This window comes from Melozone crissalis, unplaced genomic scaffold (assembly GCF_028551555.1).
Source record: "Melozone crissalis strain CALT ecotype California unplaced genomic scaffold, PUWL_Pcris_2 ptg000027l_1, whole genome shotgun sequence".
NCBI classification, from domain to species: Eukaryota; Metazoa; Chordata; class Aves; order Passeriformes; family Passerellidae; genus Melozone; species Melozone crissalis.
In genome coordinates, this window is record NW_026535805.1 from 38,313,198 (window position 1) to 38,341,184 (window position 27,987).

Sequence of the window (27,987 nt, forward strand, 5' to 3'; positions counted from 1 at the left end):
GATCACATGCAGTCAGAGACTTTTCAAGGTTTTAGTAAACACCTGGCTTTCATGCCAGCAGCCTGTACAGCCACTTCTCTCATTGCAGCCATGTTTTCTGAAGAACAGCAGCTATTGCAGAAGATGCTTCATTAGGCTATTGATAAGGGACACTTTAATCAGCCTAATCCACCACTTTCCCTATCTTTGTGAGTCAAAGTAAAATTAGGTTTCTTGAATTTTTGTTTTCCAAATCAACCTAAACACTCCAGACTATAATTTCACAGGGAACACAACATATTCAGCCTATAAGCAAGATTTTGAATGGCACCTTTCCCCTCATCCATATATTGACCTTGATTATGGGTCTTCAGACTTCCTACTGTATTTGGTTCCAAACCAAAAATCTCAAGCTGCAGAGAAAAAAATCACTGAAAATTCTGACATTAATTTTCTTTTTCTGAGATCACTCTGCTCACAAGGAATACCAGACACCTGTGAGAATCACTGGATACCTCTGACGGCCTGAGCTGTGTCCCTCTCAGGTGGGCAAAGGGAACCAGACACTGAATCAAGGTCAAGATCTTGATTCCTCCCTTCTATTTCCAGGACTCCTCAAGAAGATTAAGAAGCTTTAGGTCTAGACCCAGAGTCTAGGCACAGTGATAAATATTTCACCTCTATCTCCCTGCTCCATACTCTGGCAGACAGAGATATTTCTTACAAGCAATTGAACTTTACATAAAGAACAGAAGGCAGTAGTTCCTCATGTGCACTTAGCTGAGCACAGACTCCTGGAGGAACAAGGCAATTGCAGATTTCTCATCTCCCATTCCACTGTGGGATATTCTTTATCTTGCTTACACTAGTTTAAATTCACAGCAGTGCCTAACTAGCATGCAGACAAAACAACATACTCTTTCTACACATAGTTCATTTCCCGGAGAGATAATCAAAGAAAACAAATGAGCTGGTAACAGATGTGTCATATAATGCACCACTGCAGCAATACAGACAGGGTAAGAGCCCATCCAGAAGTCATCGACAATAAATCTTTCCTAATTATTCCTATGTAACTGAAAAACTCCTATATATCTAACATGAGATTTTAGTGGGTGACTCACTTGAACAGAAAACGAATACAAATGATATTAAAATAACCTCTAAACTGGAATTACAGCTGACTGTGCTCAGAGATGTAGTACTAGAGAGAACCTAAAAAAATTAGGGTGAAGTTACTAAACATCAAGTAAAAAGGGCCAATTTGTGTGAATCATGTGAACAAGAAACAATGGATATGTGCACATGCACATACATATCGCATCAGTGCTTTCCAACAATCGCATATTCTTTTGTAAATTATTTTAAGAAATAAATAAATCAGGAGGGATCATTACTTACTGTTTACTTAGAGTAGAAATTAACGAGCGTTTCTTGGAAAGCTCCAGGGTTCAGCATAGCTGAAGACTCTAAGACAGATATGTTCATCCAAGAGTGTAAATTATTTATCAGCTAAAGAAAAATAGCAGGAAATATTTTTATAAAAGGATCATATATTTTAGAAATAAAATATTACAGTTTAAGTATTTAATTTTCTAATGTTTTGGCTAAAAATTATAAAGATTAATACTGTGAATGTTCATTTTTGCCTTACTATTTGCCAAGACAAATAGAATTTAATGTTCAAACACTTACTATCAATTGAACATGTGTACCATTGAATGTCCAATGAACTCCAACATATAAGTAGTTATTGTCAAAAGAATTTTGTCCTTCTTACCTGTTTGGTGTCACTTTTCATATGTCAATATATGTCAAACAGGTAAACAAGATTACTCATAGTTAGATAAAATTTGGTTACTAAAGATATTTTTTTGAGCCAGCTTGTTAGGAAGCCCCAGAATTCAAATCTTTGAAATTCAAATATTTCTCACTCTGAAAAGGCCTGAATAGGATCAGCTTTGTAATAGCACTGTGGGTTTTGATTTTAAAACCACTGTGTACAGATGGAACTATAACTCTATAAAATGTGGACTAGCAATCTTAAAAAAATTTTTGGCTATGCACTTGTTTAATGGCTGATAGCTGACATACTCTTCAGAATCTCTCCTTCTGGACAACAAAATGAAATCTGGAAAGCTACAGAATTAACTTTAGGAGTTTGCAGAAAAACTGGTAAGAATAAACAAAAAAATATGAAGTGTTGAAAGTTTATGTATGAAAAGTTTAGAACACTGTCAAGGATACATTTCTGAGCTCAGTCAAAGGTTCTCTGAAGAAATACTCTAAATGGTTCCCTTAAGAAATGTTCTAAGAGGTTCCCAAACTACTTATCCTGTTCTAAATCTGTTTCCCTTGATTGAAATTTTATGCAAATACAATGATGCAGTTTGAACACATTCTTCTAATGCCTATGGCCAGGAAACTCCTGGGGAAAGAGTGGAACACTATGGCTTGAAAAATGAAATGGGAAAAAATTGTGTGTAAATCACATCCCAAGGCTCTTCTTGTGGTAATAGGAGCAAGCAACAACCAGACCCATGCACTTGGAAGAGCCCCTGAACAAATTACTGCCTTCAGCAGGAACCCTAGCAATAAGAACCCCACTGCTGAGCTGTTGAATTTCCTGTTGGCTCATCTGACTGATTCACAGCATCTTTTTCCCCTGGTCCTCTTGCCTGTGTTGTTTACTTTTTTTCACTGTTGGAGTCTCCTTGTTGGTGGTCAGCTTGTCCTGATGCATTTCTCTCCCCTTCTATATCCCTAACCCTAGGGACTCCCTAGAGTTTGAAGGCCATTGCATTAGGATACCTCTTAAATTTCCAGCATCAAAGTTGCAATTCAGACATTGATTCTTTTTTCCTTCTGCTATAATTTTGTTAGAGCCTTCAGCTAGTGAAACCACTGCCTGTATTTTTGTTTTGTTTTGTATTGTTTATGTTCCCTTACAAGCACTTCTGCTGAATTATTCCTTCTCAGCTTTGGCTTTTTCCTGTCTGACACAAGCATATAACATATAGGTGCATATAACATCTCCCTGTCCTCTAGAATCAGCATCTCCACCCCATCTCTCAACAGCAGGCCATTGTGGCACATTGTCTTGTCCTTGTCTCTAATTAGAAGTTCTGTACAGGAGGAAATAGACCCAATCTTTTTTAAAAGCACTACAAGACAGTTCTAGAGATAACTAAAACAGGAACTCATAAGTGAGGAGTTTTCTCATGCAGCACCCAGGAGCTGGAGGAGGAGAAGGACAGAAAGGAAAGCTTTTTTGGTTTCACAAATATAGACAAGAAAAACTGAAGATGCTTACCAGACTGAAAAAACACAGGGATGGAAAGCTTTAATTTTATACTCAATGATTTTAATTCTGCTGCTCTTCATAATCATTCTGTCGAATAATATGTCTCAATCTGATGTTCAAATTCAAATAGTGTTTACTTTATTCCACTACAGTGTTTGATACTTACAATTTCAGAGTAATAAATTGACATTTCACAGAAACTAAATTAGCAAAAGCAGCCATAAAGTAAGATCCAGATGCCTATTTTCATATCTCTTTTGCTTACAGATTTTCTTCCTCTGTTTTTTCATCTAAGAAGTGGGGGAGCAGACAGTATCACTTCAACAGAATAAAGAGATAAGCAAAGAGGTGGGGTTTTAAATGACTTTTTAGAAATCTCCACAGCAAGCCTGTTAGGCAAAGGAGAAGAGACTGTAAAATAGATGTTTTGAAAGGGTTATTAAAAATTATTACAGGAATTGCAAGCCATTAATTTTTTTAAATAAACGTAAATTATTGGCAGGAGGATCGCTACATTTAGGAGCTCTATAAAGATTCCTACATCTAAAGGGTTACAAACACATCCCACTCTCATCCAAGACATCTTTCCTTCCACTGCAAGCTAACTCATTTTTTTTTAAGGTTTGGTGCCACTAAAGTGCAGTGTAAAATTGTGGCTATTGGCCTTTTTACACACTGTTCCTGATTTAACAGAGCAGTTTAGAAGGTCAAACAGGAAAACAATATCTTAAGAAAAGAGCAACCTCTGTGGCTTTGAAATAAAGAAGAAAAAAAAAAAAACCAAAAAACAGTGCCAAAATGTTTATCTCCTCGGTTCATGAAGCCATAAAATAAGTACAGCACTGTGAATCATCTCAAAACTTCAAAGCCTGTATGCCCAGTGTACCATTTTAGGGCTATTAAGTTGTACAGCTACTGTACTTGTAGTAAATAGTTATACAAGATTGTAGCAACATTGCCAAAGATTTCACCCTTGCAAAAAAATTTCCTTAAAGCTACACTCTTTACCAGGAGCTCACTGCATAAGCTCATAATGTGTCTCACCATCTCAGGAGATTCTGCACCAAAAATGTTTGGTTGATTACATTGAAAATGCCAGCTTCATTTAGAAAATACAGTTCTCCACATAAGACATTAAACTAAATACACAGTAAGTGAATAATGAAATACAATAAGTTAATTCCTTTGACATAACAGCATTTCTGTAGGGCCAGGAGGGGAAGCTGCATGAGGAGCAGCTGAGGTCACTTGGTCTGTTCAGCCTGAGAAAAGGAGACTGAGGGGAGACCTCACTGCAGTCTGCAACTTCTTCATGAGGCCAGAGGAGGGGCAAATACTGATCTCTCTCTCTGTGGTGACAGGGCCCAAGCAAATGGCCTGAAATTATGTCAGGGAGGTTTAGGTTGGTATTAGAAAAAGGTTCTTCACCCAGAGGGTGGTTGGGCAGTGGAACAGGCTCCTCAGGGAAGTGGTCACAGCACCAGCCTGACAGAGTTCAGCAAGCATTTGGACAGTGCTCTCAGAAATATGGGATTATCACTTAGGGATGGTGCTTAGCAGGGCCAGGACTTGGACCCAGTGGTCCTTGTGGGTCCTTTCCAACACGACATATCCTGTGATTCTGTGATCACTGTGAAATATGATTTCAATTCAGCCACTCATATAGACTTTACTCCTTGCTTGCCTACATCCTGCATGTAGGTAAATGAACTTGCCCAATGTTTCCAAGGCTTGAGAAGTGTGCGTAGGGGAAGCCATTTTCTGCAACTGATTTTTTTCTATTTCTAAAAAGGACGCTCACTTTTTAGGAAAAAGGGATATTCCTACCCTTGATCCTGAAGCTCGAAACCCTAGTAAATTAGCTGAAAAAATAATTGAGTGGATTTCCACAATGCTGTTACACCAAATACTTTAAAAAGTTATTCAGTTCGCCAGTTCATGAATAACACATACAAAAATCCTCTCTAATTCAGCTGCATCGTTTAAATCCTAGTAATAATGGAGTAGTCAATGGCAACATGCTGTGGGGGTGAAAATGCAATTTAAATTGTCAGACACATTTCCATTAAATTATAAATATTCCCAGTATGTTCCAGCAGAAGAAAACTTCGGCAAGCAAAGACCCAATCTTTGAAAGGTGATCAGTGCTTCTAAAATTTAATATCAGCAACTATGTGCACACAACCTTTCCTAGAGAACAAGAGATTAAAAATATATATATTTAAGCACATAGGTCTAAATTTCTTATTCGCAGCGACCCCAGTTGTAGAGGTGGGTAAACAATTGGACCTGAATTCTTTTAAATCAACTTTCTAAAGCACTTTAATTTCTGCTTTTGTTCATGCATACTATTCTCCAGGCCACAACATCCAGAACCAGCTAGGTGTCCAGCACTTTCAGAACCCCCAAACTCTTTTTTTCTCTCAGTCCTGCTTTAGGTATAATTATTGTTTTCCTTTGGTATAATTCTTTGTATAGTGCCTAATAGATCAAACTATGAAGGGAAAGGGATTTTTGTTATTTAATTCTAGCCAAAGTTCAGCAGTTCTGTAGAAAACTTCACCTGCTAGAGTACTTATTAATGGATATCATGATCAAGCCATTGGGCTTGGTTTCTCCTTAGGAGCAATTCTGAGAGTTAATGTAAATTTAAATGTAAAATACATTGGCTATACACAAAATGTTGATATCCTTACACATTTGATTTTCTGGTGTCAGATGCTTTCTTAAAATTTGAAGTTTATATTTGGCAAACCAGGTAATTTTTTTATCCAGTTTTAATCATCTTGTAACAGGCAGTTCTATAGATATTTCTGAATAAAAAGCAGATCTTGGTCCTCTGACAATGTTACTTAATTTCTAAACACATTTCCATTAATACTCTCAAAATCAAAAGTCACGGAAACCAAATGTTTCCAGTTGGACAACACAATGAATTTAGATTGTGGTATCTTGTATTTAAATTAATTTGTTTTAACAGACTCAGAGTAATTATATCTCTAAAAATCCATAGAAAGGTAATTTTAATTTATCTGTTTTGATAGTGAATAGCTTTAATACTATGTACATAGGTTCATTTTTCAAATGCATTTTTGTAATGGCATGATACAAAACGTACCTAAATTAACAGGAGAACTGCCCTTGACTTGAACAGACTGTAGATCAGGCTTCAACCACCGTGACTTTGTCAAGAATAAAATTCTCAAGTGATTTCTTATAAGATACGATGAGGAATGAAACACACACAGGTTCTCATTGATCATAGCTGGAGCCCACAAAGTGACATGTGAAAAGTGGCTGAAAGGGAACCCTTAAGGACTGGAAAAGACATGGTTATTGATTCACCAGGAACAGTCTTGCCAAGCTTAAATGAAGGAAAACAGAAAAATGGAATAACCTGGGTGTAATTCTTTTGAGTTAATGCACTATGTGAGTGAGAGCTGAGTGTTAGTCGTCTCTAGCATACCTTTCTAAAGCATCTACATAATTTTATTAAATAAATGGCTACGGTAAAAAACTTAAAAGATCAGAACTCCAATGAATTATTAAGTATAAATTACCATGTATGCCAGTATTTTTCCCAAGATAAATCTATGACATGTGCAATAAATGTCTTACAAATTTTTAAATCTTATGAAGAGTATTTGTGTACATTGAAACTGTGAAAAGTGAGGAACTTTAACAACAAAACTACTCTCTCATTTCATTTATATTGATTAACTGAACTACATGAATGAATATATAACATACACTCAAATAAAAATGTTACATACTTCCTACAATCCTCTAATTCCCTTTGGGAAAAGAGGGAATCACAGTGCATCAAAAATAATTTCATACTAAAACTTTTATTCTGGATTTGTTTTTCAGACCCAAAATTCATGAAAGATCTGTAATTCACAGTCAAAACTATAACCCAGCAACTAAATAAATCTTAGTAGTACTTACAGGCTTAGTAGTGATACTGAACTTATGGCTTACATTACATATGTGAGAGTAACCCTTTTCTAAGGAGATCAAAATATTTAACATAATTTTATTAGGTCAAATTGACTGAATTTGACCAATAATCTCTTTTAACCTTAATTCTGTTGAGTTTTGTATGGAAAAAAAGAAAGATTTGCAAACAAAAAACTGCCCAGCATCCTATAGAGTGGGGAGGATACCTTTTCTTGAATAAATCTTTCCTCAAAAACCACTTACATTGCACAATAACATTTTATTGACCAATATAACACAAACTTTGTTCAATGTTGTAAATTTTGTTTATGTATTTATACTTAAATGAACAATTTGAATTAAATGAGAATAGTTAGTCAGAAAATCAGTATGTGGGTTTTTGTTTAGGTTTTTTTTTTTTTTTTTTAATCTACAGGTTTTAAAGTTTACATGGGCTTTTTTCCTTACCTGGAACTCTCTTTGCCCAGTTGATCATGTGCACCAATTCTCTGTCTGCAAGGTTGGTCAACAGGGTCATCATAGAGGCTTCATTGAACGGTCTGTTTGGGTCATATTCAGAATAAACCAGGGGTGGCTCAGCTTCCAGCAAGGCACTGACCATCTGTTCTGCCGTCAGGGACAGGGCTGGGCTGTTCTTCTTGTTATGTTTAACCACCAGCGGACTTGTCCAAAGGGTGGGAGCTCGCAGCTCTGTTGAAGAAGCCTCCCCATTCCTGGAATCCTGCTCCTCTCTTTGGCGTTTTTGTTTCATCACTCGCCCACCTCTGCGGTCTTTCCGGATTCCTAGAGACACACAAGAATATCATCAACCCCTTCCCTTGAACTTCAGTATTACATACACTTGGCTTCAATCAACAGCAGATGCTTTTGGTAGACATAGGCAGCACTGAGTCTTGATTAAGACTTCTTCAGGAGCCTGACACCCGTAGTTGGACAGAAAAGCTATTTTTTAAAGTATAGTGTCAGGAACAGTGCACCCCTTCCTAAAATTCAGATCAGTTGGGCTCACACAGAAATCCAGACTAGTGATACTGTACCACTGCCTTAACCCAGCAAAAGGAAAGTCAGTTATTGGGAACAAATAAATATTTCTTTATTGCCCAAAACTTCAAAGTATGTCCCAACCTCTAGCAGACCATTAGTCTATAAATTAGCAATGATAAATTAATGATGTTGGCGGGTCAGACGGATCACAGAAGTAGCTCTCAAAAATTATCTAGAATATTTTGCTTAAAGTCACCAATTATTTTAATTAAACATCATCCTATTATGGAGCCTGTGATCTTCATAATTATATAAAAAATACTCAAGAAAGTTCCCATTATAAGATGAGTTTATACAGCAATAAAGAATGCCATTTAAGTAGATAAACATAAGCACAAAAAGGAGAGATAATTACGACCTCAGATTCTAATGTGGGAGACCTACTGTCAAAAGGCTGAAATAAACCACAACAGAAACCATTATTGTCATTACTGCACATTTCTGCAATGTGCTTTGCACTGTATGACCCTGAACTTAGGATATTATCAAGTCAGCCATACCAATTCAAACAACATAAGACCTTTGCAGTGGAACAAAATTTCCCTTTGTGGAAAAGTTACAAGAAAAATACAATGATAAAGCCCACATGGACTCCAACCATAAAGGGAAGGTTAAGTCTGGATCTAAGTGGAGGAGTATCAGGCATTTTGAGACTAAGTCAAAAACTTAAATCCATCATCAAGTGGAGGCAAGGGAGGACAACCAAGTAATAAGAAAAGCACACAAGGAATTGAGATATGAGAAGGCAGTTTATGATGCTGCTTATGCTGGACTTCTCATGCAATAGGTAAAAGCAGCACTATTCCCAGCTTGAAATGCAAAAGAAGTATCTACAGAGAATGAAGATGTAAACCATTCAAGAAATAGGGAAAACATTTGAAACAAAACAAAACAAACCAAAAATACTTGCAAGCAATCAGTACAGGTCTTTCTAAAGGTTGGGGAAAGGGAAACACAACATTTGCTCAGCTCTCTTAACACCACAAAATTTCAAACCTTTAGAATCCCAGTCTTTGTTGGCAGCATTTTCATCTCACATCTTTCATATAAATATTGTTCTTCTCAGCCTCAAAGTAACAGGGAGAATCTTTCAATCTCTTTTCCTCTTTCTTGAATTATAAATTCAACACTGAATTAGTATTTGGAGATTAGGCATTTTATGTTTAATTCATTCAAAATCTAGTGGGCTTTGTGATTCTATTCCATTAATCTATTCAGATAAAGGGAGTTCAGTAAATCTCTCATCACTCCTATTACTTAACCTATCTACACTGTCCCAGTCACTAAACTAATTCTAAGCCAAAACTCTCAAGCACATTGCTGTTCCCATTTTTTATTCAGCAATACCAATCTTTCCTACCACTGAACAGTTCCTGTTAAGGAGAGGCAGGGAGATTCTTGCTATTCAGAAAAACAATACTTATTCTGGCAAATAGTCATCATAGAGATACTCTCACTGGTAACTTCCTTGCAATACTCAATAGCAGGCATGGTCTATCTGTAACAGATATTTTTGTTATATGTTGTATTTGTTGGTTTTTTTGTATCAATTTAAAGGCTTTGAATTAAACTGCCCTGTGAAACGTGTATATAATCACATGAACAAGCCCACATGGTTCACAGAAATTAAAGCATTTGTTAACTTTCTCACATTCCAAATTTTATAGCTTCTCATCTAGAAATTTTCTTTCTATGCTGTTCAACATACTCATAAATAGATAGGCTGACATAATTCATAAACAAGAAGTTGAGGTTAGAAAAATACTATAAAAACATCAGATAAGTTTAGAAAGTAAACAGAAGGCTAGAAATTACTAGGAAAGGAAGGGAGGACAGAACAACTTCATAAATCACAGAGTTTATTATTGTGAGGCACACTACAGTGAACACTGCATGCAGTTCTGTTCTTCCCAAATTAAAAAGAGATTTAAAAATAAATTAAGAAGGGATAGGAGAAAAACAAGTAAGATTATTTGAAATGTGAAACAACTTTGGTGTAAAAAATATCTATATTGACTATATCTGGTCAGCCTGCAAGCCAGATACAAGACTAGAAAATCAGGAATAGCAATAGGATGAATAAGGTACAAAACGCTAAAACTCCTCTTCTAACACAGGAAGGTTTCAAATGAAAATACCCCAGCAAGGTTCAAGACAGACAGGAAGAGGTTCTCTTTCACACGATGGAGAAAGAATGACAATGTGATTAAATCAGAAGGTGGTATATTTAGAAATCTGTAGGCCAAATGTGAGAGACAAAATAATCCATTAAAGGTTAGTAAATATAAGTAGGGAATTTCAGCATTAAGTCTCCATCATATAGATTACTGGAAGATCAGAGTTTTTGTGTGTTTGCTTTTACTTAGTCCAGGTCTGCCTTGCTAAGTAAAACAAGGATGTGATGACGATTTTACTTAACAGAGAAAGGATGGCAAATGTAAGCATATTTAGCTGTTTACAAATAAATCAGATGTTAAATAAGAACAATAGCTTTATTTTTAATTCATCTGAAAGCCTACCACTGGCTTTTCTTCACGTTAGAACAAAAAAAAGCAGTGCATTAAGGAAAGCTGAACAAAACTAGTTTGGAGGAGATGCCTCCCACAAATTAATTTTTTGCATTTTTATTTCAGGATTTAAAAAAAGTCAACCAATCAACCAACTGCATCAATTTTGCTACTGGATTTTGTAGAGACTAAGTCTGAAAAAAAAAGTCAGTAAGTGTACGCATTCCTTCTGCATCACATCACCAGCTTTTGTGATCACAGACAGAAAGGTCTCTGAATCTGTATCATGTTCATCAGAGATTAATAGACCTTACCACTAACTCTTTACCTAGATGGACAAACAACAAACTTACTCATTTTCTTGAGCCAAATAGGAGTGAGTATCTCTCTGAAAAATGCAAGTGCTACCAAAGCTCCTTCAACTTAATCAAAGTTTACCTCTGTTAAAGAGAGATAATAGTGATGCACAGTCACTAATTCCAAAAAAGGCAACTCTATCAAACTACAATTTCCTTGACAAAAGTGCAATGATTCTGTAAGGGTTTTTTAAATATATGAATGCATCCATTTTAATTTAACAGTTCAGCAAATAAAGGAACCTTAATTGTCAAGTGTTAAAAAAGACAATGTTCTAGCAAAAATTGAAGAACTATGCATCTTGCAAGAGCTCTAAAACAATTTCCACTTGAGTTTTAAAGCTGCAAGAGCCAAGATTTTCAAAGGCAGTTCTACAAAGCTTCATATGTAAATTCAGTCAGACTTTTGGACATGGAAACAGGTTTCAAAACTGCTAAGTAATTATATAATCAAACCATTAGAACTTGATCAGCAGTAAAATTGCATATGACACTCCCATGGCAGAGGAATTGGAACTAGATGATCTTTAACATCCTTTCCAACTCAAGATTCTATGATTATATGATTGTGAAAGAAATGTTAGCCATATTAAATACTTCCCTACTGTTTTCCCATATGTCATTAAAGCAAAACAAAAAATCCAAAACTAAAAATGCACTGAATGAGCACTGAATCTCAGCTATACAACAGTCTTTTTTTCCCTACCTACTGCTAATAAAAAAGCTGCACTTTCATATAAAATATTTGAGAATATTTAGAGGAAGAATAGGAGGAGACCAATTAGACTCAAATTTTCAAATTTGCTTGGCTGTGTTTGAACTACAGAGTAATACATTTTAGATTTGATGATGTAACATGTATAATCTCCAATTTTATTCAAGTTAAATACATTCCTTGTGAACTGGTTTGTATAATATTTTTCAATTTATTTCTTGTTAGAAATTTGGTCAATCAACAACAGTTTGTAGCCATACTTTTTTTCCCTTTTTTTTTTTTTTGCTTGTTTGTGTTTGGGATTTTGGGAGGGGTTTGGTTTTGGGTTTTTTGTTTGGTTTGGTTTGATTTTTTTTCTTTTTCCTTTTTTCCTTTTTTTTTTTTTTATTTAAGAGGGCAACAAAAAGAAGGAATTATGATTTGATTTGGAAACAGTGATGGGTAAACGGTTTACCAGCTAACTTTCCAGCCTGGAACAACCTTTGAACCTGAGGCTCTTTGTCCACACTTCTGCTCCTTGTCAGCAGGCCCCAGAGGAGAGACATTTGACACTTCTGTATATATGCACAGCCTTGTAGCCTTAACAGCCTATAATTTTGTCAGTTTGTCAAAAGAGTGCTTCAAATGTGCTTGGAAGCACCTTCTCTTCCAAACAATGTTGTTGCTCTTCACAACCAACCTACCTCATTGGCACCCTGCTGAAAATTGCCAGAGAGAAAGAATGTCTGTTTTAGAGAGAAAGAATCTCTAATGTTTTCTAAATCAAACCCTGCTTGACAATAAAAGAGAAAATGGACGTGGTAAGTGAAAGATATTATAAATAAGAAGGTATCTCTCAGAGAGGCAGAGAGTCAATTGCCCGCTGATGATCAAAGTGTTAAGGGAGAACGCACAGAACAGGCCATGGCAGAGCTGCCAGGCAAATCCTTTACACCAGTGTCTGCAAAGGAAGAAACCAGATTTTCCTATGACACAATCCTACCTTTCTGAAACTGAAGTTGGGATTGAAGAGACCAGAAATTCAAAAGTCTCTCTTCAAATGTCCAATTATGGGAAGGATTTACTAAACTGTTGGGAGAAACCCTCTGGGGCTGAGTCCAGACTCACTTTGGTGTCATTGCTGCCATTAGCCAAACTAAGGGACTGCAAAAGTAGAACAATGTGAACAAGCCAACAGTTCCCTTATGGACACAAATTGAGTGTCTCAGCACAATTGGCCCTGGAGTCCAAAGGGCAGATGCAGGTGAGGTATCTGTCTCCCAACAGCCTCTCACAGCAACTTCACTTTACAGGTAGGCACATGAGGCACACTTCTGCTGAACCCAACAGCTTTATAATGCTTCATTGGCAATAAAACAGAATCCTACAGCTTCCTTTCAAACATAAGGTCGTTGTAGCTGCTGTACATAAGCAGAAATCAATAACATAATTTCATTCCTGATAGATTTATAACAGACAGAGATTGCTGAAGCTCTGACTGCAGTGTTGGTTCTAATATTTTAATGTATCTCAGCATGGTGGTCCTTCCAAGGTGATTTTGAAGACTTTTGAGATTTTTTGGGAACTTTTCTGCTTGAATCTCTCTACATAAATACATTATTTGGTCACAGAAAAGTAACACCACTTTCCAAATTCAAATTTTATAGCCTAATAATTCCTTCTTTTGAATATGATTCAGACAATCAGCCCCTTATTTCATTCCCATTTCTCTTTCATAAAATGAAACAGTGATGCAAATTGTGCTGAAAACCCAGGTGGGTTGACAATTAGTTTAAATGAGAAACATTGTCTGAAATCTTCTAAAAAGATTAATCAGAATTTAATGTCTAATCTCAAACAGACCTGCCCCAAGTGACAGTGCTTAACAGCCTGATTTCTGACAAGGATATCTAGATACTCAGTACTATAAATAAGTAACAGATTTGTGTTCAGTTTGTGCACCTGGATATTACAGTCTTTTTGACTCCTCCTCCTGAGTAAAAAAATAATCTGTTTATGTGAGTTTTTTTCAAAAAAATATCACTTATCTTTTTCCAAACTGGGGCTTATTTCTCCTCTATAATCAGGATCCCCTTCTATTGGAGACAGAGGGAGAGAGAAGTCACAGTGGGGGTTTAGATTCCGATATTCTGGTTCAACTCCTGGCCCCTTACTGACCAAGTCACGCTACATATCTCAGTGCCCCAGAAATCCTACTGACTGAAATGCAGATCACAAAACTGGTCTTTCATGTAAAGTCTTAAAGACTACAAAAAATAGCTGTTAAAAAGCAGGCAAATATCATTGGGGGTCCCTAATGACTATTCATAATGCACAGTTTGAGAAACAATGATCTATTAAATTAAAGATGAAGGTGCAAGGCATGATTCATCCTAATCTGTATTTTTGTATTCAGTCTTTGGCAGTCATAGCACATAACGCACCTAAAGAGCATTTCAGGACATGTATAAGTGAAACAAGAGAAGTTCAATTAATCCATCATTCAAATTAATCCCTTTCAGTGTTGACACTCCTGATAAACTCATACCGAGTTTTGGTTACAGTAAGTATGGCAACTGCCCCATTCCTAGACAATATTTACAATGAGCCTTTAGACATTTCAGGGATCACAAGAAAGCCTTTTGAGGAACATTCTCTACCTTTACATCAACCATGATTTGGGAAAGCCAGTCATTTTAGGACAATGAGTCCATTGGTATAAATCTCAAAGACAGTAAGAAATTTTAATTACTACATTTTAGAAATTGAGTATTGGAGGTATTTGGCCTGATACCAGGACAGAGTGCTAGAACTGAACTGTAAATGTGTAACCAAGAGAAGAGCCAGAAGCACACAATCAGAATCATGGACAGTTTTAAGTTGGAGAGGATCTAAAAGATCATCTAGTTCCAATCTCCTTGCCATGGCCAGAGACACCTTTCATTAGTCCAGGTTGTTTAGAGCCCCATCCAAGCTGGCCTTGAACATTTCCAGGGATAGGGCAATGTTTCTGAGGAACTTGTTCCAGAGTCTCTCCACTACCTTCAGAGAAAAGAATTTTCTCATCCAAACTTACCCTCTTCCAGTCTGAAGCCATTAGCCCTTGTCCTACCATTAAATTATTTTATAAAAAGCCCCTATTGAGCACTCTTACAGCTCTGGTACTCTAGGAATTACTCAAGTAATGAAAAACTATGAAAAGGCCAAAAATCCAATGTAAACTAATATACAACTACAATCAGCTTTACAATTTCAAACAAATGTTCAAGAAAAATTCTTGAATATTTGTTTGAAATTCTTCATTAATTCTTCATTAATTTTTTTGCACATCCAGTTATAGCATATAACTAAGCATAAGACAATTTGTCCCATTTTATCCCATTTCCACCTGGCTGTGAAAGGTCTTAACTACGTATAAATTCACTGCTGAATCTGCTTTGTGCAGGTGGCTCAACAAAAGACTTCCTAGATTTCCTCCTAGTATAGATTATTTTATGTAGTGGAAAAAAAAGATAAATCATCTTTGGCAAAGGTATTCACAATTACCGTCTCTCTTTCTAATTTTGGGGGCAGAACACAGGAGTATTGCACTTTGTGACAATTTAATGGCAGTGATCCCCTTTGCATGTGTGCAAAGAGGAGAAAAAATACTTCACAAAAAATCTGATTTCATTTCCACCTTATTTTCCCAGAAAACTGCTGTAAACTCACAAAACTTTGCTTTAAATGTGCACAAGTACATGCTTTTGGCCCAACAATTCCGACTTTAAAGAGTACATTTCCTCATACATTTATCAGGCCCCACCTACAGCTATTTGGCTGAGTACAGAACAGTATGTCTAATAAGCACCATTGAGGTTCTCCTCGAACAAGCCAGAATCATTCCACATCCACAATCCATTTCCTTTCATTCACTAATTTCTCTTTTAAATATAATCATTAATTAAAAGATAAGTGCATGAAAATGTAGAAGGCCTTGAGCCCATCCAGTGGTTGCATCAGACATCAATTTACTTCTGCTTTTGAGAATTATTTTAATAACCTCTTTTTTCATGAATAATAAGCCTTTTTCATGAATAAATATAGAATTCACCAAGAAAGTACGGATCTCTCAATTTAAAAACAAAAATCAGCAAGGTCCTTCTCTGACAGAATGAAAAAATTTGTTTTTTCATTTTCCTGGTAAAAATTTATCTTAAACTTCAGCAAGACTGTTGCACTGAACTAGACTGGCTTAGAGGTGGATAAACCATTTCAAAAGAATGTAAGAGAAAAACTGAAGCCTAGAGACTCCAGTCTCTAGGAGTTAATGAAAGTGTCTATAGTCCAATGGCATGTGGGTTTAGCACCCTGTTACAGCCAGCAAAGAGTTTCACTCCCTGGGCTGTATCCCAGTAATTTCTGAAGCATTCTCAGGCAATTTGTGAGGGTAACACTGCAGGATGTAGGCTTCAAATGTGCTGTAACACTCTAATTTCATTATCACAACAAAGAGAATCAGAGAAAAGATACAGAGAATCTTCTCTCTACAACCTGAGATTTCAGGCTGTTCAAAGACAGTAAATACCCCATGTCATATACAAAGTCACCATCTGAATGTAGCACATGAGCACTCAAATCCTTGATAGCCACATTTCCTGTGATTTGATGCAATGAAGCCATCAGCATTCGACAACTGAAAGAATTATGTAGGTGTCAGGGTGGTTAAACATGGACTATCAGGCAAATAATGGATATTCCTTTAGGTATCTGGCATTTAGCATTATGGCATTTTTTTTGCCATAGCTACGAATCCCACTCGGACCCTGTTGCTCTTATTCCACACAGCATTAAAGATAAATCTGTCTTGTCACACATTGAAAGGAAGGGAAGAATGCAGCATGCTGCTAATTACTAGAAGCACTCATTCACTTACCACACTATGAAAATAATTATTAAAAACCAAAAAAACAAGGTGCTTTTGGTTTCATAAAATTAGGGTCTTTGGACCCAAGTCACCAGAAAGCTTTTAAAACAATGGAGAAACAGAAAACTAGGTCTGTATCGGAGCAGGGGTCACCTGCACTTTACATACGGTTGGAACTTCAGGGTTGCAGCTGCTGTAACAACTCCATTTGAAAGCTGGCACCCTGCATCATGTGAAAGTTGGAGTACACTCCCCAAACCAGGACAGAAACCAGCCTCAAGAAGGTATCAGGAGATTGTAAACAAAAACAAGGCTTCTCCCCCATGCTACAGAACAGAAGTAAAAGGGACATGGCAAGGATCTTATTCGATGTGCCCACTTTATCCTCATGTACAAACAGGAGAGCACAGACTAATTAATAACACATAATTTTAAGGGCTTATTCAGAAAGAGAGAATGAAGTATTTGGACAAAATATAACAGCTTTAAATTATGCCGCAGATGCCCGCCCCATCAGCAGAGATTCTTGCAGTCTAATTGTCTCGAAGCAGCACAGTAACAGACGCAGAAGAAAACACTTGCAAACACAAGAGGAGAGAAAAAAAAATCTCTTCAGTACTGAAAGTAGTTTTTAAAAGACCGAAGAACAGGGAAGAAAAAAAAATCAATAAAATTTCCACAGGAACTCATAAGAGGAACTCATCAGTAAATGTTCCTTCCACACAGTTCAAGGACCACTTGAAGCCTGCATTGTTTTCTGCATGAAGCCTCTAAAACACATTTCAGTTGTGTCCACTCTACCAAAAATAATATATGTGAACGTTTTCAGTCTGCATTAAGTGACCTTCTGTGAGGAAAACTTCAGCAGCCATATTCTATATCAGATGTTTAGAATTAACCAGAGACATTTAATGAAGATTTTGCCTACCTTCCACAGTATTTACTGAAAGTCCATATTTAATATCAGCTATTACTCGTATCACTTAAATGGCAGATAAAAGTCACAAGTTGGCAACTTTTAAAATTTATTGAGAAACCTCAGCTAATTTAGTGTAGAATAAAAACTGGGATTACATTTGGGGGAAAGAAAGATTATATGTGTTTTCCACTATATCTAAAGGTTGTATCATCATAAGCAAATTGTGGAGGCAGAGATAAAAGTGAGATAAGACACAAAAAATATTCAAGTATATGATAGAATTAATGCCTTAAAAAAAGGCAAATCCTTCAAAATGAGCATAAAGTGATGTTTTAAATTAAAAGACCCAATCACAAGAACTAGGAGTTACTGGAGAACACTGAGAATCTTGAGCAAATCACAGAGCTACATTATTTTAGTATGTTGAAGAGAAGTTCCATTTTATCTATTAAAAAAGAAAATCTTCATGGCTCTCCTCAGAAAAAAAAATATTAAAAATTAAAACCATTTAAACATTATCACCTAAAGTTAAGCCATATGGCATGATAAGAATATTTACTTAACCTTTATCTTCATCTGAGAGAAATGTGACAACTATAAAGATCTAGATTTAGAAGAGTTTAGGTTTAGATTTAGAAGAATTTAGAAAGGTTTTTCTTCCCCACACATTCATGTGGCCAGTAGGGGATCAATGATGACTCCAGAAAAACTTTTTATGTTTTACTTCATGTATATAAACTTTAACTTCCTTGAAGTCATCTGCAGGCATGACAGATTTATTACTTGTAACTGAGGGATCTTGAGATTTTTTTTTCCAAGACTTCATAAAATAAATATTTTAAAACTCTTGCCCATGAACCAGTGATGAACTTCATGGATTATTAGCAGTACTATAAGAGCAGATACAATTTATGCTGATCCTGCTCTCCTTGTTTATAAACTGTGAGTTTAGTTTCTTAAAAGAAGAAAAACAACAGCAACAAAACAATAAACACTGACAAACAAAACACCACAACACCGACTATTTTTGAACTGCCAGTTCCTGTAGTGACTATAAAAATCTTACAGGCATTGTAAAAGGAAAGGAAAGGATGAAATCCAGATGACTTTTCTCAGGTGAGAAGCACTATATGAAATAACAGTCCCAGAATATTTATATTTGAAAAAAAATTTGGACAGAATTGCAGTATTTCATATAGACTTCTTTAATCTAAAACAATGCTGGTTGAGAAATCTTCACCGTTTTTATGAGAGTGAAACAGTTACATATAGAATGGTCAAAAACCTATTAGAACCTGCATCCTAGAGAAGACATATGGAAAACATAATACTGGCAGAGTGGATCATTAATTAAATACATATAAGTGGAATTGGATGTAAATGTGCCAAATGAAGAGTGCAATGTCATCAACATAAAGCTAATTATAAATCCTAACTATTAACTGTCACGTGTACAAAGGTCAAAGCTAAATCTGCATGTCATACTCATGTATGGATTCTCTGGTTTTAGTGTGACTTTCTTGAACTTCTATCTATTCTGGATCATACCTGTGATATCAATTACATACCCTTTGAAAAGTTCTAGCCATATAAACCAGGATGTTCAGATCAATACATAAAATCTCATGGCAAAAAATTAAACCATTGTCTTAACTTCTAGAAGAAAAAGCAGATTTTACATCTTCCTCCTGCTTGCATCCCAAAATTGATATTATAAAATCAGCGTCAGCTCTTTCCTAATCCTCAAGTTGAGAAAAATGCAGATCCAATCTCAGGTGCAGCAACAACTGATCATTTTTCCTTTAGTCTTTCCCTTTTTGTCCTAAGATTCTCAGACTTGGCCTACCTTTGCTGGACTTACAAATGATTTGTTGAGGAAAGGACAAACATGATGAGTTCCTCTTCTCTCTTGCACCAGACTTTCTGTGGCATAAGTAAGCATTAGGTGTGCCAAAGAAAGGAAGAACCAGTCTGTAATCTAACTAGCTCTTTACACACAAAATACATGGGATCCCTTCTGCCCTGTGCACTTACTAGTTTGCTACTTTTTTCCCATAGATACAGGTTTCCATACAGCTACTGATTACTCTTCATTGATACAAGCAATGTGAAATTTTTAGCAGGCTACAACAAGCCATCAGTATTACAAATTTTCTAGGAAAGTAGCATTAATCACAGTTCTTATAAAGTGAGTAAGCCTTTAATACTGTTGGGTTAAATTAATTCACATCTAAAATACCTGTACAGTACCAGAAAAGAGAAATTAACTTTCCCTTCCAGTATTCACAGAACAAAAATTATATATCCAGAAGTTTATTTAACTAATATGGACTGATTTGAGACTGCCAATGCTCTTCCCACTGAACTGCAAAATGCTGAAAAATCTTGGGTTAAATTTCATTCATCAGGATTTGAAGCCTACCATGAAAGAACACTGAGTTAAAAATAATAACAGAGGAATTCTAATTCTATTGAAATCAATGGTCCTCTTATTTTTCATGCAAATTTGAACAAGATAAAATGATATTCTGGAGCTTTTAATTTTTTATTTAATGAAATAATTTTGATTTAATAGACTTCAACTCAATAAAATCAGTACCTCCCTCCTTCAGTTAGAAACCTTATCAGCAGCCCAATGAAGCTAAAAGGCAGGAAGGCAGACAGCAATGCTGAAGATTTGATGATGGCTGTGTACATACCACCTTTCATCATCCCCACTTCGTAGCATTTTCTCAGCCGGCAGGCCTGGCAACTCTTCCTTCTGTTCTTGTCAATGGTGCACTGGTTAGTGGCAGGACACATGTAGTCATTGTGCCCTGTAAAACCAGAGGGAAATAAGGACACAGCTATACACAGACATGACAAAAATCACTATAACATCTTGGGGAAAACAGTAGGGTTACCATCACAACCTCTCATAAAAGTGTTGGTACCGATTTTGAAACTAACATCGGCATGCCACACATTTATTTGCAAATTCTTTAAATTGAAACTTCTGTAGACTAATTAAAACAGTGAACAATTAAAGCAACCACAAAAGAGGATCTATTAATATGAACAAGTGCCTTGACTTCCTTGCTCTCAGGCCGAGAAATACAACACCATCTGGTTTTGTGTGCCTGTGCTGATGTTTAACCAATAGACTGCACAAAATGAGGTTTACGAAATTAAAAAGATTTTATCTGTGACAGTCAGTTCCAGTAAAGAAACAAACAACAACATAGAACAGAAGCAAAAATCCTTAAATAATTAATTGTACCTCAGGGATAAATCAGTCACTAATTCCAGCTGCATGTCTATTGCTTTGTGCAAAAACTTTCTGACATGATAAATTCTAAAATTACCACACGCTGAAACCTAGATTGTTACTGGTATCTTCTCCTTCAGAGCTCCTCTTCCTCATTTCTTACTCTCTTTAGCATTTGTTAGTGCCAAAAAGTATCTATTCCAATTTGATCTTAACAAAAGCGTGCTTAAATCTGCTATAAAACTATTTGCCAACCATTGACAAAAGTTAGCAAGGATGAAAAAGCCTCTTCAAAACTATCTCGTTGGTGCTCTGTATTCATCTGAACATAACTAAGGTACAGAACATACATTTAAAAAAAAAAAGTTACTGCAGAACTGTTTGTCCTTTCTTTGAGGTCAGGGGATCAGCTTGAGGTAAAGTAGGGTGGAGGTTTCACAGAGGCCTTGGTCTCATCAAATCCTCTATCCTTGACTACAAATTAGAAAATAGAGTAAAAATTGCTATCAGATTACACCAGGAGCATCTGCTCTCTAATGCTGCATAACTGGGATCTCATCAAAATAAGCAGCCAGTCTATAAACTTGTTACTAGGGGAACAGCTGACTATGCCCTGTCTCAAATAGACAGAACTATTATTTTTTAGGTCTACTGGATGGAACAAAATAATACTGAAAAAGTCTGTATCCATATGCTTTGCTTCAGCACTGCAGTAAACAGGTACAACTGAACCACCATCTCAACCCAGCATGAGAGAATGCTTTAATTTTCAGTTCCTCTGGTAGGATAAAGACTGTTCTATATCTGGTTCAAAACCTTTCACATATAAGGAAATAAAAAAAATCAAGTTAGAAAGAAAAGAGCTTCAACCACATATGCAATATCTACAGAGAAAAGGAGCCAAAAAAAAAAAAAAAGGCCACATTTTTAAGAAAATGCACTTATATTGAATCACACTAAGCAGCAGTGAACAAGTGTAACACCTGACTTCAATCACCTGCCTTGTTCATTAGGCAACTTTGGAAATACCATGAGATAAAGATGGAAAATTTTAATTGCTCTTTTTAAAAACAAATAAGTACTTTGAAAGAATAGCTCATCTTCTTCCTGATGAAGTTAAAAGGTAAATTCACATGGTGAATGAGTGCAGGCTTTGAAATCAGCAAATAATTCAGAAGATCATTTAGATCTCTCTAAAATGAGCAGATAAATCCCACTTAGGTCAAAGCTGAAATCATGCTAACCACCTTTGCTGGATTGGCTGATTTTTATAGTGTTCAAAGGTTAAAAAAAAAGTGACAGAAGTGACTGCATGCAAAAACCAAAAATCAAGTGTAATCATATCATCAGGGCACCCATCCTATTTTTGCTATGCTTATGTGGGTGATAACCTTCTCCTTAGCTCTGAATCTGTATTTACTTGGGCAAACCACAAGTGTTTGGAAATAAACACTTGGCTTGTAGAATAGTATATAAAATAATCCTATTTGTAACAGAGCTACAGTTCCTACATTCATATAATAATATTTTTCCTTTTGAAGAGTTTTATCATGAATTTACCATTTAAATGTTAGCATAATTAGTCTGTTTTCATGCACATGATCTGTACCTTAGACAATACACTGTTCACTCAAAGTGCTTGATTGACTTCACAGAATAAAGAATGAAAAATCTGGCTGCTAAAAACAGAAAGATCTGTGTGTGATGGGCATACTTCTTTAGATTTCAAGTATCATTGTTTAGCCTTTCAGATTTCCTGTAAATCTAGGGAAAAGATAATGCATTTAATATTTATCATAATTTTTGGTTTATTTTAATCAACATGACTTCAAGAGATGGGAAAACATGATGATCTGAGAGGGAAATTAGCAAAATTTTCATACATGACAGCTGGGATAAAAAGGAAGGAAAGGAAAGCTAAATTGCAGACTTTATCCACACCTTAAGGTGACAAACAAGACTGAAAATGAAAAGCAAAACCTTGGGGAAAATTACATTAAAAGGAAAGGAAAAAAAAAAGCACTTGGACATTACATAGGCTTACCCAGTAAAAACAAATGTTGAATATAAAATAAAAAGTAACACCAACTTTAAGTTAAAGTGCCCCAATAAAACTGCACTTATTGGTTTTAAAATCACACTTTTTCCTAACAGCTTCACAGAAGAACATAAGGTTATGTCTAAATCCTTTATAAGCACAGATACTCAAATTCGCAGCCTAATTACTCTCAGAAAAGGTCTCTGGATTTGGAATTTGTGTTCTCTTAGCAACTACTCAGCACTGCTGAGAAGAATAATCTTCTTTCTGGTTTTAAACAAGCAAAACATTAGTAACATGACAGTAAGGAAAAGAGTCTAGAAGGCTGTAAAACATACTTCATTCCCATCCAGCGAGGAAGTCCTCTTTTTCTGCATACCTCAGAAGGAAAGATAATGAAATATCCTGAGCTAGCAGGGACCTGCAAGGACCATCAAGTCCAGCTCCTGGCCCTGCACAAGACAGTCCCAACAATCCACCACGTGCCTGAGAGCACTGACAGACATCAATCACAGAACCACTGATGAATGGGAGAGGAGGAGAGGTTAAAATTTACATATACTCCATGTTATGTCCTTCAGCCGTGTCATGGAGCTCACAGGCTGTGTTTGCCTTCCAGTGGAATCCTCTTGTCTTCACTTTGGTACAACTGCACCTGCTCACATGGGCAGGTAATTCCAGCCAAATGGCTGATACCAAGCTCTTCTTAAACCTTTCCATATAGTAACATGAAAAATGAAGGAAGGAGAATGTGCACTGCATGAGGGTACCAAGCCTGCTCCCATCTCACCAGTATAATAATGCATGAACTTATATACTGAGAAAGAGTGATATAAATTTTAAAAGCCACTATTTAACTTTATAAGTCTATAAATATTAAATTATATTTTATACTCAAACAAATAATTTTGAAGTTATCTTAAAATTAATTATCTTATCTTAAAATTTAATTTGGTGTTTCATCTACTATTTCAGGATTGTGATACTATGTGCAAAGTTTACTTTTACCGCGATCCAATTTTTCTAATTTTAGACAACGTAACGAAACAGAAAGGCTATTTTTTCCTCATGACAAATAAAAATAGACAAAAATACTGATCCAATCTTACAAAATCTGGCAAGGGGTATGACATCAAGTTTCTGTTTCCCTAGCTGATAAATCGCAATTGTTTTAAGTCCTTGGCACATGATTAAAACAACAGCTGTGTTAGAGGGAAAAACTCCCACAATGTATTACTCACAACCATCTCAATATGATCTCTCCAGAGACTAAAAGCATTTTCAGAGAGAGTTATAGGCATGTCATGGCCATCTTATTCCCATAGACTTTGAATGAAACTCTTGTATTTTTAGCTTCCCATTTTATTTGAGCCAGAATGGGAAGGAGTAGAATTCTCCTAAAGAAAACTCCCACAACTATTATAAAGAGCCTCAGAAGATAAAAATATTGCAAATTACTCTCATGCGTTCAAAATACTACCAAATTTTCTCAAAAAAAATAATGTAAGTCTCTATTTTTATTCCAGGTATAACATCAGGGTTGGATCTTCAGTACCTGCATGGTTCATGCTATGATACATTTTTCAAGGAGCTGTGTGGTGATTCTTGAACTGAGTTTTCTGCACTGAAGTCTGTAAAACATAAACCTCACTACAGGCAACAGCTGGTGTGCTAAATTATTATGCTGCTCTTTGATACCACTATTTTGTCCAAAAAAAAAAAAAAAAAGAGAGAGACTGTTTTCTGCCTGTGTACCACTTTTTCCTGCAAAGCACAACTTAGTTATATACTTCTTTAAATAACTTATATGTATCTGTGTTCCTTGGCTTGCTCCCTCATGCCCTAACATCATCCATGCTCTATTGTATGAAGAGTCACCCATTTTATAATCAGACGGGTCAACTGAGGTACCTTAGTCTCTTGTCCTGCATATTTCTAGCCGCATTTTAGAATGGGAACAGCTGTGTTATCTGTCACATGCTCTAAAAGCAAGTGGAACAGTTTAGCACTTTCCTGTAAGACAAAAATTGCATGTTCTCTTGTAGTTTCTAAATGTAAAGTGCTTTTGTTTCTCAGGTGAATATTTTGAATTGATGAAAGTCTCAGTCCAGAGCTAGAAGTAATGTGAGTTTTCAGATAAAATATTCACTAAATACTTGTAATAATGTTTATTAAACATGTAATAATGTTTAATTTTTTGTTGTTGTTGCTTGATATTGCACAACAGTCATATTCCAGAGGAAGTAAAACAACATTAAAGGTGATAATACAGGGAACATTAAGAACACCTTCTAAAAGCCAGGAATTCTATCTAGGAAGCAGGACGAGCTCTGGATTTGGCAGAGGAAAAACAAATGACCATTTATAAAATCAGATAAGAGTCAGTTCTCTACTCTCTAGCAATGTGTGTTGCCCAACTTCCCAAATGTTTTCAATATTGCCTACATTGGCACATCATATGTCAGCTAGGAATATATAGTTCAGATGACTTCAGAAAATCAGTGTCAGAGAAGAACTGTCAGAGTTCACTGTTACAATGGAAGCTGATACTGAATAAGGCTCCATAGTGTCTGTCCAGAATCCAGTTATATGTATTCCTCACAAATGGGTTGTGATCTGGAGTATTTCTTTTATTAATTGTTATTCATTTGCAGATGACATTTTTATGCATTACAAGAACAGAGAAAAGGCCAGACTACTCTGCTGGGCAGACTGAAATAAATGGCAGGAGAATACAGAATAAGAATTCCAAATTACCTTGGCAAACTGGAGGTAGCACATGGGATAACAACAGAACAAAAGCACAAAGTACAAAGGACTGGTAAAAATCTCTGCATTAAAAGAGGAGTAATCATATGCTCAAAACAATGAAGAAAAGAAATTATTTATTCTGCAGAAAAGTATACCTGACTTTATTCTGCATCACACATTGATTATGAGTGAAGAATATAATGTTTTTGTAAATAAGGCAAACATTACAGTGTGATGGATACCATGTGAGGGATGGGTTTGTAAGATAATCATATTACTCTGTTCAGTACTTGTGAAACACCATATTGAAGGAAATCATGCTTCAAGAAAAAAAAACAAAAACAGTAGAAAGTGGAGAACCTCCAAAGCAGAACAACTAGAAGATTAGAAGTCAAGAAAACAAGACCTATGAGAAAATTGTTGAATAAACCTTGTTTCCTCAGGTTAGGTAAAACAGAATAATTTTTTTTCAAGTGTGATAGCAAACTTCCATGATTTAAAGGTTGTTGCAGAAAGAAAGAGAACACTTTTTTTCCAGCATGATTCTCAGGAAAACAAGTGATGACCTTAACCTGCAGGCTGGGAGATTCAAATTTCCCAGTAGCCTTCAAAGGTAAGGAGAATAAAACATTGGATCAAGCTACAGGTTTTAAGAAGCAGATCAACATATATAAGGAATTGGCAGAAGTTGATCCTATCACAGGACAGAACGATGAGCTCAGGGTCCACTGCAGCTCTATGATTTGTTTAGGCCTTGAAAAATAAGGAAGTATCCTGGATACAAACATCTTAAGCCACTATCACATCCATGCTGAATGCAGCACTTCAAATTTGCTAGAAAAGTACCACATTCAAAATTGCCTTACTAGAATAAAAGAGGTACTGACTCTTGCCTTTCAATAGCACTCAAAATTCTGACATGAGATCACCATAAATTGCATAGCTGAAATTAAAAATGCATGTTACAGAATGCAATCAGAGCCAAAAAAATGCAATCAGAGCATGTGTTTGTCTCAAGGAACACTGGAGAAAAACTACTAAATGTACAAAAATAACTCAAAAGAAGTTTCAGAAGAACCTAGGTGACCACCATCAGTTAGAGCAGTCCCAACTACAGCTAAACCCAGATAGAATTTCCAAGTCCACCTTTTCCAGCCTTCAAACCTCCAACAGCCATCTCCAACTGGAACCATGTGTTTCCCACCCTGAGGCCAGATGCCCATCTGCAGCCCCCTGTTGACTGGCTGTGATTAACCCTGCTAATCTCACTGAGGTTCCTGTTCTGTAGTTTGGCTGACAGCTCATAGTACCAGCGTACAAGCAGTCTTATTAGGGAGTTTCTCCCTTCTTGGCTGCAGGATCTGAGCTGTTATAAAACAGATTGCAAAAATACCATCAAAACACAAGACAAGAATGGAAAATTAAAGGGAAGATCTCAGAAACCTCCCAGACTGACACTATTGCAATTGCTGCACTTCACCATTACCTAAACACTCACTTACTAGCATGTTTTACTAGTAAAATTCTCTCAAACATGAAAATATGTATACATTACCACTCCTTGCAACATTACATACTTTCAACAAAGTACAGCTCTATCACTGTCAAATAAAAACAATTGATAACACTCAAAGTCTACTGCCAAAACTCTCCTACTTGATAGTCAGAAGGCATAACTGCTAATTAGAATCGAGGTTCAAGGCACCCAGCTTCAAGAATTTCTGCACTTTAGAGACCATTATATCTCTGATCAAGACATTCAAGGCAGGCCTCTGGAATTCCTCAGCAATTCATCCATTCTCAGAAGCCAACCTGTTCTGGTAATGCCTCCCATCATGCAGTATTTTTTAACCGACTATATGTGAACTATCCCAGATATGAAAAAAAGCTGTGAACAAAAGCAGAGAAGATGCACCTGAAAAACATAAGAAAGGCTCATGAAGGGGAAAGAGAATTGGTGATTTCTAAAATGCTTGAGCAATTCTGGGATCAAGACACCCTTTAACATAAGGATTTACTCCTGATTTGTTCTGAATCACTTGTGCTCCCTCTGGGGGTTTGCAGACACCCATATGTAGGCATTTGCTGGATGCTTGTCAGAGGTGGTATGAGTAATTCCTTCCTGTCTCATAGGGCTTGGTGGCCATCCAAAAAACAAGAGAATTAGAAGGGGGAAAGAATGTGTGAGTCACAAGGGGATTTTTAATTTGTAAATGGCATTTGTAAGGCTCGTGTTGAAATACATCATCCAATTCTGACATCCAGATTTTAGAGAGGCTGTT

General features: G+C 36.2%; 1 protein-coding gene across 1 annotated transcript in view; it reads right to left on the reverse strand.

Annotated features, from left to right (window-relative positions):
- Positions 1–27,987, reverse strand: part of ESR1 (estrogen receptor 1) — a 103,234-nt gene that overhangs the window by 37,455 nt on the left and 37,792 nt on the right. Inside the window, 2 exon segments of the mRNA XM_054279812.1 lie at positions 7,691–8,026; positions 20,369–20,485. Of these exon segments, the coding sequence (XP_054135787.1) occupies positions 7,691–8,026; positions 20,369–20,485 (453 nt within the window).